At 42.5% G+C, this 16063-nt stretch overlaps 1 protein-coding gene across 2 annotated transcripts in view; it reads right to left on the reverse strand.

Moving 5' to 3' along the window:
• STX18 (syntaxin 18) overlaps positions 1 to 16063 on the reverse strand; it is a 308804-nt gene that overhangs the window by 3818 nt on the left and 288923 nt on the right. For both annotated transcript variants that reach the window (XM_063923349.1, XM_063923359.1), the window contains exons 9-10: positions 10310 to 10379; positions 5906 to 5986 (exon numbers count right to left, since the gene is read on the reverse strand). In XM_063923349.1, the coding sequence (XP_063779419.1) occupies positions 5906 to 5986; positions 10310 to 10379 (151 nt within the window). The remainder of the gene's footprint in view (positions 1 to 5905; positions 5987 to 10309; positions 10380 to 16063) is intronic.

Genomic DNA, 16063 nt, shown 5'->3' on the forward strand with positions numbered 1-16063 from the left:
CTGGGGAGAGAGGTGTAGGAGCCAATGTAAGGGTGACTGGGGAGAGAGGTGTAGGAGCCAGTGTAAGGGTGACTGGGGAGAGAGGTGTAGGAGCCAGTGTAAGGGTGACTGGGGAGAGAGGTGTAGGAGCCAGTGTAAGGGTGACTGGGGAGAGAGGTGTAGGAGTCAGTGTGAGGGTTACAGGGGAGAGACGCAGGGGAATTAGATTTCAGACTTTTATGACTTAACTCAATAACAGGAATACCTAGATATAATTAAAAAAAACAGAAGGATTCTATTGCACCAGGACTTATTTTATTTTGTCATATTAGGACCCCAATGTTTAATATTTCTGAAATTACTATGTGCACTAGGGGTGCAGCCTGAGACAAGGATTGCATAAATAGTAGTAAGATAAAGGAAGAGAAAGTATCTGAATCTGGCGCACTAAAAAGATATTTGATTTTAAAAGCTACCTTTTATTTCATAATATTTAAAAGAGAAGAGCATAACTCCTACGTATATTTATGACTGGATAAACAGCGAAATATTGGTTAAAAACAATAATGTGAGTTAGACAAACAATGTGCATTAAAAATTCAACTGTGTACACTTGTCTCTTTCAAATTATTTTATTTGTTTAGTGTAATGCCGCCAATACAATCATAGAAAAATAGAAGTTAGTAGTCAAGACGTATTTTACGTCAGCCAGATTTCTATGCAAAATGATTTTATAATGTACTCACAGTAATCTGGAATTGGCGTGTATCGCTCTATACGCCTGTTTCACATTAAGAGTATGTTGATTCAGCAATAAGTCTGGAAAAATACATTCTGCCCAGTGGGCGGCATCTAGTGAAGTGTTTAGTTTGTTGTTCATGGACTATGTTATGCAGGTCCAGGATGAATAACCTGTATTTATTACATAATATTGTCTCAGTATCAGTCAGGTTTAATATCCTGTATCTAGAACACAGTATTGTTTTGATGTCAATCAAGCTAGTTAATTATACCCATCCAATGGACAACTTTAGTTTTACCCCATTCACCTTGAGGGTTGGTACATATTGTGAGAAAGTATCCGTGTGTATAGTTATGATCTATAGAGTGCAAATTCTCGGCTGAGATAGCAATAGAGATAATTGCCTTTATGCTCTGACTGGTATTAGGGCCTCTAAAAAGGAAACTGTCTTGATAACACTGTAGACATGAAAATCTACTTGAATGAATGCCAGTATTCTATAGCCCGTACACACGGGGAGAGATGTGCGCTGAGCGATCTAGCACAGACCGCTCAGTGCACATCTCTCCCCCACTTAGCACATAGCGTGATATGTGCAGAGGGGGGCTCATTTCACAGAGCGGTGAAATTAATGATGTCACTAAATTTGGCATGCATGCATGCCAAAACTAGAGCCGGCACCCTACACACGGAGAGATCCGTGCTTAATTTCTAAGCAATCTAGTCTGATTGCTTAGAATTTAAGCAGAGATCTCTCCGTGTGTACCCCCCATATCACACCAGTATGCTGACAATGGAGATAATACTCACTATTATATAGGCCAGTAGTCACTGGCAGATCTGGGGAGAGATGTGTGCTGAGCGAACCGCTCAGCACACATCTCTCCCCCCGCTCAGCACAGCACGATGTGTGCTGAGCGTGCGGCTCATTTCACCCAGCGGGTGAAGTGCGCGACCCGCTAGATTGGCCAATCTAGCACCAGCTATAGCAATGCATGGGGCTGTGCATCGTTATTGCTGTCAGGGGTACACACGGAGAGATCACTGCTTAAAATCTAAGCAATCTAGTTAGATTGCTTAGATTTTAAGCAGTGATCGCTCCGTGAGTACTCCCCTTAAGTCTGTCAATTGGCATTTTGATAATTTTCACAACATAATTCATTTAAGGTTATGCAAATATTTACTAATTTGCACTTTACTGTCCCTTGATTTGTTGTTCTTCAGAGGCCAGTATTGTGTCACCAGCACGAAGCGACACTGGAGATAACACTCACTATTGTGTGTCTGTCAATTGTTTGCAATTTGATAATCCTCATACAGTGGTTTATTCAAGATTATACGAGTACTCATTACTTCACATTCTACTATCCCTATATTGTTGTTCTTCAGAGGCAGTGTATTATTTTATTTTAATTTTTCTGACACCGGAGAGGGTACTCACTATAATGTGTCTGAAAATCATTCTCAGCCCAGTGAATGTATCTATCATTTTTTGTAGCTTAACTAGTACAGTGGAAACTGTATTAATATTTATTTAGTGGTTCATTTCCCACAGGCGTTGGAAACAATGTGCTCTATATTATGCCCAGTGTATATCATCCACTCATGTGTTTCTTTCAGAACTGCACTGTTAAAGATCCTATTATTTGAGACTTAAGCCCCATACACACTATACAAGAAAGTAAAAGATCTCGCTCAAAAGGGCCGATCTGAGCGAAATCTTTTACAGTCTTGTCCAGTGTGTACACTCAGTGTCATTAACGATGCGTGCTCCCCCTCTCTCGTCTGAACTTGTACAGAGGAGGGAGGTCCTTGGTAACGAAAGCCATGCTGGTGTCGTTCCCCATGCCGCCGCTCTCTTCCCCGCTGTCATTGGCAAGTGTGTATGCACTTGCTTATGTCGGCACCCCGCCAATATCGACGTGGACTCGTTTAGTGTGTACTGGGCTTTACTCTCATCATATCTGTTCAGAAACCATATGTCTTTGTGTGTTCATTGCTTACACTGATAGGTCACCTTACTGCTGAAGTACAGGGAAGGACACTGGAGTCTACCTCTGTATTATATGTCATTTTAGTAGGTGCTCTGTTATGGTGTCTTGCACATTACTCTATCTGCTGTTGGACAATTTATAAAATAGTTATTTATAGATATGCTTTATTGTTCACGCACGATGTGTGTGTCAACACTTCGGATGGGTATAGAGAGGTTATATGTAGGAATTCTCTGTAGTATACTTTAAGGATAATACCTTCATTATTATTATTTATTTATATGGCGTCACAAGGGATCCGCAGCGCCCATTACACAGTACATAATCAAATGAGCAAACAAGAAAACAGCACTTACAGTACAGGACAATATAGGACAGGTATAGAAAACCCGGGGTTAGGTGCCATCAAAGGGAGTATGGAGTATAAGATAGTGTAAGTAAGAAAAGGAAAGGCACATGAGGCAAGAAGTCCCTGCTCTTGCAAGCTTACAATCTAAAATACAGTTAGAATGTTACAATGGCCCCCATGTACCATTTTCCTGAACCTGTTCAGTCCTAACTAGTCACTCCTACATGCAGTTCATTATCTGAGCTAATGGGTATTACTCTGCTGATGCTGACAGGCTGCTAAACATCTTGTATATCCATGAGCTTTATGTGAGCTCCATACCCGCGGCTGGCTGCTGCTGATAATCCCTTATTATATGATCAGTGTCACTACGGAACAGTCATCAGTCCTAATATCGGACTGTAGAAACAGGGTTGGTGTATTCAAATGGGTGTGGTTCATCAAATCGACAGTGTCTAGGTCGACAATGTTTAGGTCGACCACTATAGGTCGACAGTCAATAGGTCGACATGGATGGAAGGTCGACAGGGTTTGAAGGTCGACATGTGCTAGGTCGACAGGTCTAAAAGTCGACATGAGGATTTTTTTTTTTTGGGTGTCGTTTCCTTCGTAGAGTGACCGGGATCCCAAATTAGTGCACCGCGTCCCCTCACATGGCTCGCTTCACTCGCCATGCTTCGGGCATGGTGCCTTCGCTCCGCTACCGCTTCCCTCGGCACACTTTACCGTTCCAATCGTAGTCCACGTGGATCGTTAAGTATGAAAAAAGAAAAAAAATGTGAAAAACTCATGTCGACCTTTAGACCTGTCGACCTAGCACATGTCGACCTAGAAACCCTGTCGACCTTCCATCCATGTCGACCTAGTGACTGTCGACCTATAGTGGTCGACATAAACATTGTCGACCTAGACACTGTCGATCTTCAGAACGGATCCCTATTCAAATATCAATATGGCGGCATATAACAATTACATATAATAGACTTAGCAGGCACACAGCGAAACCGCCGACGCACGCTTCGCTACTAAGTTTTAAAAGGCTAAAGTGCTTACTTTGGCTAACTTAATAAGGGATTAGCCTTTTAAAACAAATGTAATATACACGCAATAAACACACAAAGACATGGTTTCTGAACAGATATGATGTCTCAAATAATGACAGGATCTTTAACAGTGCAGTTCTGAAAGAAACACGAGTGGATGATATACACTGGGCATAATATAGAGCACATTGTTTCCAATGCCTGAGGGAAATGAACCACTAAATAAATATTAATACAATTGTTTCCACTGTACTAGTTAAGCTACAAAAAATGATAGATACATTCACTGGGGTGAGAATGATTTTCAGACACATTATAGTGAGTACCCTCTCCGGTGTGTGAACAATTAAAAATGAAAATAAAATAATACACTGCCTCTGAAGAACAACAATATAGGGATAGTAGAATGTGAAGTAATGAGTACTCGTATAATCTTGAATAAACCACTGTATGAGGATTATCAAATTGCAAACAATTGACAGACACACAATAGTGAGTTATCTCCAGTGTCACTTCATGCTGGTGACACAATACTGGCCTCTGAAGAACAACAAATCAAGGGACAGTAAAGTGCAAATTAGCAAATATTTGCATAACCTTGAATTAATTATGTTGTGAAAATTCTCAAAACGCCAATGACAGACACACAATAGTGAGTATTATCTCCATTGTCAGCATACTGGTGTGATAGAATACTGGCATTCATTCAAGTAGATTTTCATGTCTACAGTGTTATCAAGACAAACAGTTTCCTTTTTAGAGGCCCTAATACCAGTCCGAACATAAAGGCAATTATCTCTATTGCTATCTCAGCCGAGAATTTGCACTGTGTAGATCCTAAGTATACACACTGATACTAGCTCACAATATGTACCAGCCCTCAAGGTGAATGGGGTAAAACTAAAGATGTCCATTGGATGGGTATTATTAACTAGCTTGATTGACATTGAAACAATATTGTGTTCTAGATACAGGATATTAAACGTGACTGATATGGAGACAATATTGTATTATAGATACAGGTTATTCATCCTGGACCTGCATAACATAGTCCATAAACAACAAACTAAACACTTCACTAGATGCCGCCCACTGGGCAGAATGTATTTTTCAGGACTTATTGCTGAATCAACATACTCTTAATGTAAAACAGGCGTATAGAGCGATACACGCCAATTCCAGATTACTGTGTGTACATTATAAAATCATTTTGAATAGAAATCTGGCGGACGTAAAATACGTCTTGACTACTAACTTCTATTTTTCTATTATTGTATTGGCGGCATTACACTAAACGTATAAAATAATTTGAAAGAAAGACAAAAAGTGTAGACAGATGAATTTTTAATGCACATTTTTTAATTTTCACTCACATTATTGTTTTTTTAGACAATATTTTGCTGTTTATCCAGTCATATATATACATGAGTTATGCGCTTCTCTTTTAAATATTATGAAATAAAAGGTCGATTTTAAAATCAAATATCTTTAGTGCGCCAGATTCAGACACTTTCTCTTCCTCTATCTTGCTACTATATACCTAGATATCAATTCTATAATGTATATATCTTTCTTTGTTTATTTGTACACAACACGTCTGAGAAAGATGTGTGTCAGGCGAATTGGTTTGAAATGTGTGTGAAGAGAGCGGCACTGCCTCTGTCTCCCTGGCGTGGAACACAGAGCTACTGAGCAACAAGTAGGAAACAAAACAACAAAAACAGACCTATAATCCACACTGCCGCCAACTCCTCCTCCACATGTACACGCAATTACAGCACAAACAGACAAACATCACCTCTCGTATATCTTCATTTCCTTCTCGGATATTTTCTGTGGCGCTCACGACTAGCTGATGGATATTGTCAATCTCCGTTTCCTGACAGAAGGGAAGTATGGAAGCAAACATTAACCCTTGCTTTAAAAAATTTAAAATGCATCTACAGTGTCTGAAGCATGCTTAACACCACTCCGCTGTCGACGCAATAAGTAGGAACAGCCTGTGTATGCAAGGCACTAATGGTGACACTTAGAACCAAGCAAGGAGAGATCTAACGAAACAATAGACATTTAGGGGCAGATTTAATAAACCTGGTGAACTGATAAATTGCACGGTGATAACGCACCAGCCAATCAGCTCCTAACTACCATGTCACAGGCTGGGTTTGAAAAATGACAGTTAGGAGCTGACTGGCTGGCGTGTTATCACCTTTCACTTTATCACTTCACCAGGCTTAATATATCTCCCCCTTAATTCTTTCAAAGGATGTTATGGGGAAAACAAACATTTAATGCGTTTTATTCAATGTTACAAAATAAAAATTTCTAGATGTTTGTATTGATATGTTTTGGCAGGTTCAATAGATATGAAGAGTAATTCGGTCTCCTGGTGAGCTCCCCTTCCATTCATTTCATAGAAACATAGAATGTGACGGCAGATAAGAACCACTTGGCCCATCTAGTCTGCCATTTTTTTAACCATATTATGACCTCCAACCCTATTTGGTACTTATTTCTTTGTAAGTACGTATATCCATATGTCTATCCCACGCATGTTTAAATTGGGTTTGGTTTGGGAGACCACCGGTTACCATACGGACGCCAGGATCCCAGTAGTTAGATGGCCAGCGGGGGGGGGGGGGGCGAGGGAAATTAAGCCCCTTTTGTGGTCTCGCTGCGTTCGCCATGCAGCAGGCTCAGTGGCTCGCTGCGCTCACCACTGGTTATATTCCCATTATAAGGGTGTTGTGGACACCCACGAGTGGGCATGCCAACCAGCGTGCTATTAACTGTTCAGGATCTCAGCGTCGGTATAGTGACCAGCGGTCGGTCACATAACCGCATCCCATTTAAATTGCTCTACTGTCTTAGCCTCTACCACCTCTGATGGGAGGCTACTCCACTTGTCTACTACCCATCAGCATACCGTATATTAGACTAAAGCTAGCCACAAAAATATCCAAACGGGAAAGAGAGGGGACACACTACCTGCCAAAGATGGCCAACGATTATCAGCAAATCCCAACCAAACATGCAGTTGGCAGAATATAGTTGATAAACTAATGAAACCCTGTAGGATCAGACCATTGGTGCAAGTGTACAAGTGGAGATGTTGCCGATAGCAACCAGTTTCTACCTAATTTTTTTTTTTTTAAATGTACTTGATAAATTCTTGCTAGAAGCTGGTTGGCCGATAAGGGAAACTCCCCCACTCTTTAGGAGGCCTGCCCCATCTCCCCAGTAGCCTAATGGAGCATTTCTGAAAATAGGGTCTAGCGAAGAAACAACAAAAGCAAACCAGCCCGCAGTGACGGGAAACAAATTCTATCAATATCGCATTCAAACTATAACTATTTAACGCAATAAAAAGAAAAGTATGATGTACCTACATAATAACAGATAATCAGGAATAATAATTAAAAAAAGGGGAAATCTTTAGCTAGACGGATTTGGGGATTATAGAAGGCAAGATCTCTGCTTATATTTTAGGAGAAATATTGTTATGTCCCGATTTTTAAATGCGGTCTCTGCCGAGAAGAACCGTGTAGATAACACAGACCAGCTGCTGTTATCCATATGTCAGTTTGCAGCAGTTAGGCAGCCAGTCAGTCATTCGGCTGTGTTTAATAGCAAGCAAGAGGAATATACTGTAAGTAGGTAGGACGGAACCTATAGAGCTTGTATGAGCATCTATCCTGGTAAATGTGTCCATGTGATGCTGGACAGTAAGTGCCCGTCTATTTTCTAATCGCACATTTGTTTGGGAATGTTTACTGCACTTTTGAACCATCTACATGAAGGGTTTTGAATAAGCCTTGATATAAGTGTATACGGAATACAATTTTAACTGCATCGACCATGTTCTTTTTTTCAATTGGCCAAATTAAATTAGCATACCTACCAAAGCATAACAGATCTACGTTTTCTACTCTGCTAAATAAGTCATACAAGATCATCAAGATTTGATCATTTAAGACTCAATATCAGCCACATGACAGCGAACGTCTCTCTCCATGACACAAGAGAAGCTGTAGGAGAAGGCAGGACAGTCTCCACTAATGCGGCAGCTCCATTACCTGCAGGGCTGAACATTACTTTTACATCCTCAATCTGTTTACGGCACACACTACCAATAAGGGATTCATTTAGTAGTAATACAGAGGGGGAAAAAAGAAACGCTTAGCATTAAAAAGCACATAGCTAGAGACCGCCAACAGAGAAGGGAAATGGCGTGATGCAGTAATTAGCACAACAGTTAGATGCCAGATGTCCAACTCACTCAGTTTAACTGTTCACGTCTCAGACTTCCCTATGCAATAGAAGAATGTGTCACCTACAAGGATCTTCCCTAATGCTATACGGTGTAATCATATGTGCTGCTGAAGCACAATGACTGCCTGAAGCACGCTGCAGGTTTTATATAAACTTATGTTCTGATGGCTGGAAATCAGGGGATAACAGAATTGCTGTAACTGTCAAGAAATACCAGCACAGCAGTCAGTCAAGACATCAGCCTGGTACAATGGTAGACTGTATTGGTTTTTTCCCCCCATGTTTATCAGAAAAGTCATGTTTAAGAGCACTATCCGAAAAGGTGGCTCGCTGCACACGCCCATATCATTCTGTAAGACTGCCCCATTCCATCAACATGAACTGTCTGGAGGAAACGCTGGGCCTGAATCTGGGTGGAACCTATCTGCAGATGCATTTAGCAGATTTAAGCATAGTGAGCTGAAGAAAGACTGGTACATGCACTGGATCAAACTTATGGGGCATACACACGGGGACATTTTTGCCTATTTTCTAAGAGATCTGTCTAGATCGCTTAGAAATTAAGCACGGATCGCTGTGTGTGTACACCCCATAGCAATGGCGACGTGCAATCACGCGCGTCGCAATCACCCGCTCAGATCTTTAGCACATGCAGGCAAGATCTAGTTAGATCGCCTAGCATGTGCATAAAACACACTGGTTAGCACAGATCGCTCAGCACACATCGCTGTGTGTACAGCCATGTGTGCTAACCTAGATCGCTTAGTACAAGTCGCCCCGTGTGTAAGCCCCATTACACTCACTGACAGAGTATGCTACTGTGAGCAGATGGAGTTGTCCCTTGACGGACCGCAGTTTCTGTTGAAAATGGAGCGTTTCTGGGTGGTAACTGGGAGGTGACTAAAGAACAACCCTATTTTCATAGGCGTGCTTCCACATCCAGTCGCACATATTTTATGTACACTTGAAGGATTCTGGCATTAGCACATGAAGGAAAGTAAAAAGCGTACAGATAGCGAGCGCACATGCGTTCTGCTCAGAATCAGGCCAATGTGTGCAGAAAATCAGACCTGTTCTAACAATGACAATCTTGGAGACGACAGTTTAGTGCCCCTTACACTGGTGGCTTAAAGTGCATTTCAAGTCAAGACTGGAGTCTTGTCACAGTAGCTCTTTTGCTGAACTAATCTGCTTTTTCGTTTTACTGACCTATTTATAGATTCAGAGGCCACTGTCATGTTCCAGCTACCACTTGACAGATATCAGATGCTTTTCCAGGGAGACGCTGCGGGGGAAGAAGCACCTAAGCACATTACTGTATGTGCAGAACAGCCTAGATCAATCAGGACGTCTTTACTGAATTTGACTATAGAGTCTCCTTTAGCATTTTAATACTTCTATTCAGAAAATATTCACTGACCCAGCCAAGAGAACAATAGATCGTAAGAACCGCAAAAATATAAAGATACATCTATGGCGTAGTAGTTCATTATAGGACGTACGCACATATCCAGGACCAAACACTTCCAGAGGCAAATCTATAAGATATAAGCTGTGCCAAAAATGATTGAGGTTTCTATTCATGAAGCAGTGAAAAGTGTGGAGAAGTGAGCCAGTTGAGATGTTGCCCATGGCAACCAATCAGCATTGAAGTAACATTTATCATTTGCATACTGTACAATTGTACGAAGCAGCTGATTGGTTGCCATGGGCCAGGTGATCACAATGTTGTGAATTAAAAATTATTAATATTGACCACAAGTTTGAGGATCCAACGCACAAGAACCAGATTAAAATGAAAGGAATTATCAGACATGTTGGTAACAATGGCGCCAGAATATATATAGCAGTTATACTCTGGTCCTGTGCCTTAACTGAACCAAGCCACAGTACAATCAGGGCTGCCCTAACACATGAGGTCGTATGTTACCTGCTGGAGTACTTTCTCTGTGAATATCTCTTGCAGTCTTGATATTTCAACCACCTTCCCTTCTATTTGTCTGCAAAAAATTAATAATAATAAATCACAAAAGGAATGCGTTTTTAGTATCAAAGTGAAACAATAACTAAGACCAGCATACTACAGGTATGCCTTTCTTTTCTCAGTATCAAAAGGTATTTTATGTGCTCTATAAAAAGAAACAATGCAGAAATGTTTCTACTTTGTTGTTGCACTGCTTTATTAAAACAGACATAAGACACACTGTAGTAGTTGAGAAAAAGCTATACTAGTCTAAACAGGTTTCCCAATCGTGACTCTGCATTGTGTCATACTGTATATTCAAAGCTTCAAGCCTTATGTACTTTCAGTGTCATCAGAACAGTTACGTCAATGCGTTTCCACCAGGCTCCTCTCCCCACCCCTCCCTCCAAACGGACTACCCTGAATTCCTTCTCTCCAGTCTATAGAGATGAAGACGGAACCCATATCCAGTCCTTACATCTCACCACCTCCTTCCTCGATTCTGCCTGTGACATGGTCAACCATTCTTTCCTCATGCAAAACTTCCCCTCATTTGGTGGGTGTGAAACTGGGTTCTTCTGGCAGATCTCCTAGCTCTGTCTCGTAACTCAACCTCATCCCCTAATCTCTACCTATTGGCATCCCAAAGGCTATGTTCTTGGCCCCCTTCTCTTCTCCCTTGGTGAGCTCACCTTTTTACCTTTAATATCTCTATGTTGTGGATATTCAAATCTACTTCATTTACACACTCTTAAGGAACTCATGTGTCCAGGGTTTTTCTCTACTATTTCCTCATAGGGCCTAATTCAGACCCGAACAATGCAGTGGTAGCGATTGTAGCCTGATGACCTTTGGGAAGTGCACCCGTGCGTGCGCACCCAGTGAGATGTGAAGGCAACTCACTGCTGCGATCGCCTCTGCCTGATTGACAGGCAGAGGTGGTCGCGGGGCGGGAGGGGGCATGCCAGGTGGGGCAAGGTCCGGACCGTTGTAGGTGTGGGCCGCGGAGACTACGTGACGTCCCACGCAACCGCTGAGACCCAGAAGCTAGGCTGCGCATGTAGCATCGCCGCCGTGTGATGCTTTCACACCTGTGCGGGGGTGGAAAGGGGTTGGGGTGCTAGGGCCTGACACGCGGGGCAGACTGTATTAGACATGTTCATTTTAATATCACCCTATGGGGGTGATTCAGACCGAATCGTAGATGTGCTAAAGTTAGTGCGTTATTAAAATAAACATGTCTGATACAGAGACCATTGTCTTCCCATCATCCTGAGTCCCCTTATCGTCCTCCTTTTCACAATCTATTGATAACCTAAGAGTTACTTTCAATCCCTACAATATTCCCCTTCTGTAATTCATGCCACTTCCACTTTCGTAATATCTCCAGGATCAGACTCTCTCACCCTGGAGGAAATACAGACGCAACTCTAGAATGGAGTACTGCAACCTCTTCTTATCTGGCCGTTCTGATACCACCGTCCCTCCACTTCAATCCATGTTTAACACTACTGTGCTCATATTTCTCTTATACTACTCTGCATTTGCCTAACCTCTCCTCCAGGCTCTATACTCCCCCCCCCCCCCCCCCCTCTAGAGATTTCATATCAATCTCAGACTCGCCTATAAAGCCTTCATAAAATCCTCTCCACTCTATATCTCTAAACTTATCACCCTCCCCACTTCCAATCACCCACTTACCCGCCCAATGATTGCTAAACACCCAACTGATCTCCTCTTCCCACGCCAGAGTACATCTGCTGACTCCGTGCTGCTGACTACCACTGGAGCTCACTCCTTCTTCCTTTCAGACTCTCCACCTCTGTGCAAGGCTTCAAATGGACTCTCAAAATCATTTGTTATTCAAAGCCTAGCAGTTCTTATCCTAAAGCACCCCTTTATTTTGTTCCCACACACTGCGTTTGTCTCCAGGTGCTTCCTCCTGTAGTGTCTGTATGAGAATTGAACTGACCCTTAGAAGAGATGCTGGGGATGGGAGGGGGTAATTGCTGGGAGCTGGTAACAAGCGGGCAGCTGTTAGACACTTCATGTTGGTGGTGTTCCCAATGTAATAGTAAATACCTATTTAAGGCACATATTTTACAGGTTTCCAATCTCTTAATTCTGGAATATCGTAAACTATATTTAGGACCACTTGCTCAAGAACACATTAATCTTTTTCTTTGGCATAATATGGTTATTGAAGGCTTGGCATTAGAGAGCATCACAGGCAGCTTGTTTAGCAAGTCCTTCACTATGCTTACAAGCTGAACGGGTGGCATGCCTGCACAGCACTCATATACAGGTTCTCTTTTCCCAGTATAAAACAGACGCATCACATGGTGGTAATGAATTTGTGTTGGCAGAAAAACACTGCCAAGTCTTAAAAAAGCACAAGCAAAAAGAAATACATCAAGCCAAAAGAGCTTGCAATAATGAAATGTATAAATACAGTATATATATATATATATATATATATATTCCCATGGCAATAGCTAAGACATGAATTAATTCTTTGTTAACCAAATCATTGCTGCCTACTCTACAATATCTATATTAAGCTGAGAGTATAAAGATAGTATAAAGACAAATGATAAAGAGCACCAAAGGAAAGTAGAAAGTAATGTATATAGTAAAAACAACATGAGATTATTAGGGTGGGGAAGGGGGGCTCCACTAGGGACCAGGTTCCAGACACTGCACAGGACTATGGTGTATTATCTACAGTACATTGCTGTTTTTAATCTGGTACATTATCATGCATGCACTAGCAGTGTTTACTGTATATATTTATTAAGGGGCCCAAAGCATGCACTATCTATTGGTTAGGCTAGCCTCTGTGGTGGCTGGCCACACCCACTCTGGAGACTGGCCACACTCCTAAACATGGGCCCCTACCACTACATTCCCCTGGTGGACGGAAGGACTGTGAGCGGCGCCGGCATCTAAGCACGGGAGGCGTGACAGCAGTGGCTGGAGGAAGGAGACTGGTTACTACGCACTGTCCACCTCTCGCCTCCCAGTCCTCGCACCATGTTGTCAGCCTTGCACTACTGGTTAGAGCAGAGGTTCTCAAACTCGGTCCTCGGGGGCACACACAGAGCATGTTTTGCAGGTAACCCAGCAGGTGCACAGGTGTATTAATTACTCACCGACACATTTTAAAAGGTCCACAGGTGGAGCTAATTATTTCACTTGCGATTCTGTGAGGAGACCTGCAAAACATGCACTGTGTGTGCCCCCGAGGGCCGAGTTTGAGAACCTCTGGGTTAGAGGATGCAGCTGCGGGTCTCTGGGGACAACAAAGGAGAGGAGGCGGCTTGCTATAATCTGGAGCCGGGGGGACCCGCTGCGTCTGGAGAGCTGGTAACACACACACACACACTCTGTCCTAAGGGGCTCTCCCTGGCGCAATGTGTATGCGGGGCTCTCCCTGGCGCAAGGTGTAAGCGGGGCTCTCCCTGGCGCAAGGTGTATGCGGGGCTCTTCTCTAATGAGGTGTAATGCATGTAAGGGGCTCTAACATGGCATAATGTGTATAAGGGGTACTACTGTGTGGTGTAATGTGAATTGGTACTATTATGTGGCCACGCCCATTCCCCATGAAGCCACACCCCTATAGGGGTGTGAGGGGGGGTAGGAGAGAACACAAAGGAAACATTCGTCCTGGGCGCCACATGGTCCAGAACCGGCCCTGACTTTTATACAGAAAGAAAACTGTATTGTAGATTTCTTCTTTTTCTTTTATTATTTTAATTAAATTGTAGGTTAACTGGGTTTGTAGATAAATGAAAATGAATAACCAGCAACATTTTACACTGCACAATGCTGTAATGCAAACAAAGAGACAAGTACAAACCCTGTACGGCAGCTAACGGACGCTGGTGTTTGTTTTCAGAAGAAAACACATACAAAGCAAAGGCTTATAGTTCCTCTCATTTGACAACCTCCCATGTGTGGCCACAACTTCCAAATTATTTGATGTACATACAAATACCATTATCATAAAAAATAAGACAGTAAGTAGAAAATAAAAGAAAGGAATATATTGTCTGTAATTAAAATGCATTGGAGCATGATGTTGGAAGAACGACCAATATTGGCAAAAGAGTGCTCCATGACTAAAGTTCTCAATGTTCCACACTACACGCAGCACAATTACCACCCACACTGTCCTATTATTAGCACTAAGTCATGTGTAGCCATTTACATGTTCAGTGGCATTTCCCTTAACAGGAGCCATAAATTATCTTCTTACTGGAGCAGACGGTACAAATGCAATACTTTCATCGTCAAGTAATTTGTGTTCATGAAGATGAATTGGGAGGCGGTATGATTTATGCTATTCAATTAGCAGGTTATTTAAAGTACTACAACAATGGAGAGTGATACAGGCCAGTGTGCAGATCACATTATATTGTCTATAAAGTGGCGTAAGGAGTGGAAATTAATAGAGATAATCTAGACTGGTATGTTCTAGGCTGCAAACCATAAAAAAAACAAAAAAACAACATCTTTCCTACAATCAAAATTTGGTGGCAGATAAAGAAACAAATCATCCTTTCTACAAATACTGTCAACGACTTCACCTTATTGTGGGCTATATAAACATTATAATTACATGATTGAGGATAACACTGTGGAGTTCTCAATTAAGCCAAAGGTAAAAAGAGAGCAGGTGAGGTCCAGGTCCAATTCAAGGCCTGCAGTTGGACTTGTTAACGTCTCTACAAACGATTTATATCGGAGCTGCCCAACTGGCCTGGGGCACTTAATACTGGGGGGCCCTAAAGATTAACATTTTTGGATCGGGTCTTAGGAGGTCATTTAGATCCGATCGCTGCTGTGTGTTTTCGCACAGCGGGTGATCAGATCCGAACTCTGCATGCGTATGTACCACAATGCGCAGTCGCGTCGGACAGCTACAACGGGCATAGGTGGCCAGCGACGGGATGGTGCGGAGGAACCATTCGCACGGGCGTTCGCAAGGTGATTGACAGGAAGAGGCCGTTTTCAGGGAGTGTCCGGAAAAACGCAGACGGGCTTAAGCGTTTTCAGGGAGGGTGTCTGACGTCAGAACCAGCCCCGATCAGCAGGAATCAATCGCACTGGAAGAGTAAGTCCCGGGTTGCGTAGAGACTGCACACACTACTTTTTAGCAGCTCAGCTGCACATGTGATCTCACACTTGTACAGCCAAAATACACTCCCCTGTAGGTGGCGACTATCTGAACGCAGGACAGCAAAAAACGCTGCCCAGCGATCACATCTGAATGACCTCCTTCGTGCGCAAGCCTTCAGTGTGCACATAAACTGGGGTGTGGCCACAAGTCACACGCCCATTTCACTTCATGCTTCCCCAGCAGCCCCAGCCTCATGCGCACAGAAGTTGGGAGCATTATGTCCCTCCCTCTGCTCCTGCCCACTGATGGGACAGAACCCAAAAAAACAGTACTGTCCCATCACATCGTGATTGTTGGGGCGATATGCATATGCACATATACAGTACACATACATATATACTGTCACACACATAAATACAGTCACATACAGTACTTATACACATACATACTGTCACACACATAAATATACATATGTACAGTCGCACACAGTCACATGCATACTGTCACATAAGTAGTCACACACATATACACATACAAATGTACAGTTCGACACACATGCATACAATCACACATATATACACTGTCACACACAGTCATAA

Source organism: Pseudophryne corroboree, chromosome 1, assembly GCF_028390025.1.
Source record: "Pseudophryne corroboree isolate aPseCor3 chromosome 1, aPseCor3.hap2, whole genome shotgun sequence".
In the NCBI taxonomy this organism is placed as follows: Eukaryota; Metazoa; Chordata; class Amphibia; order Anura; family Myobatrachidae; genus Pseudophryne; species Pseudophryne corroboree.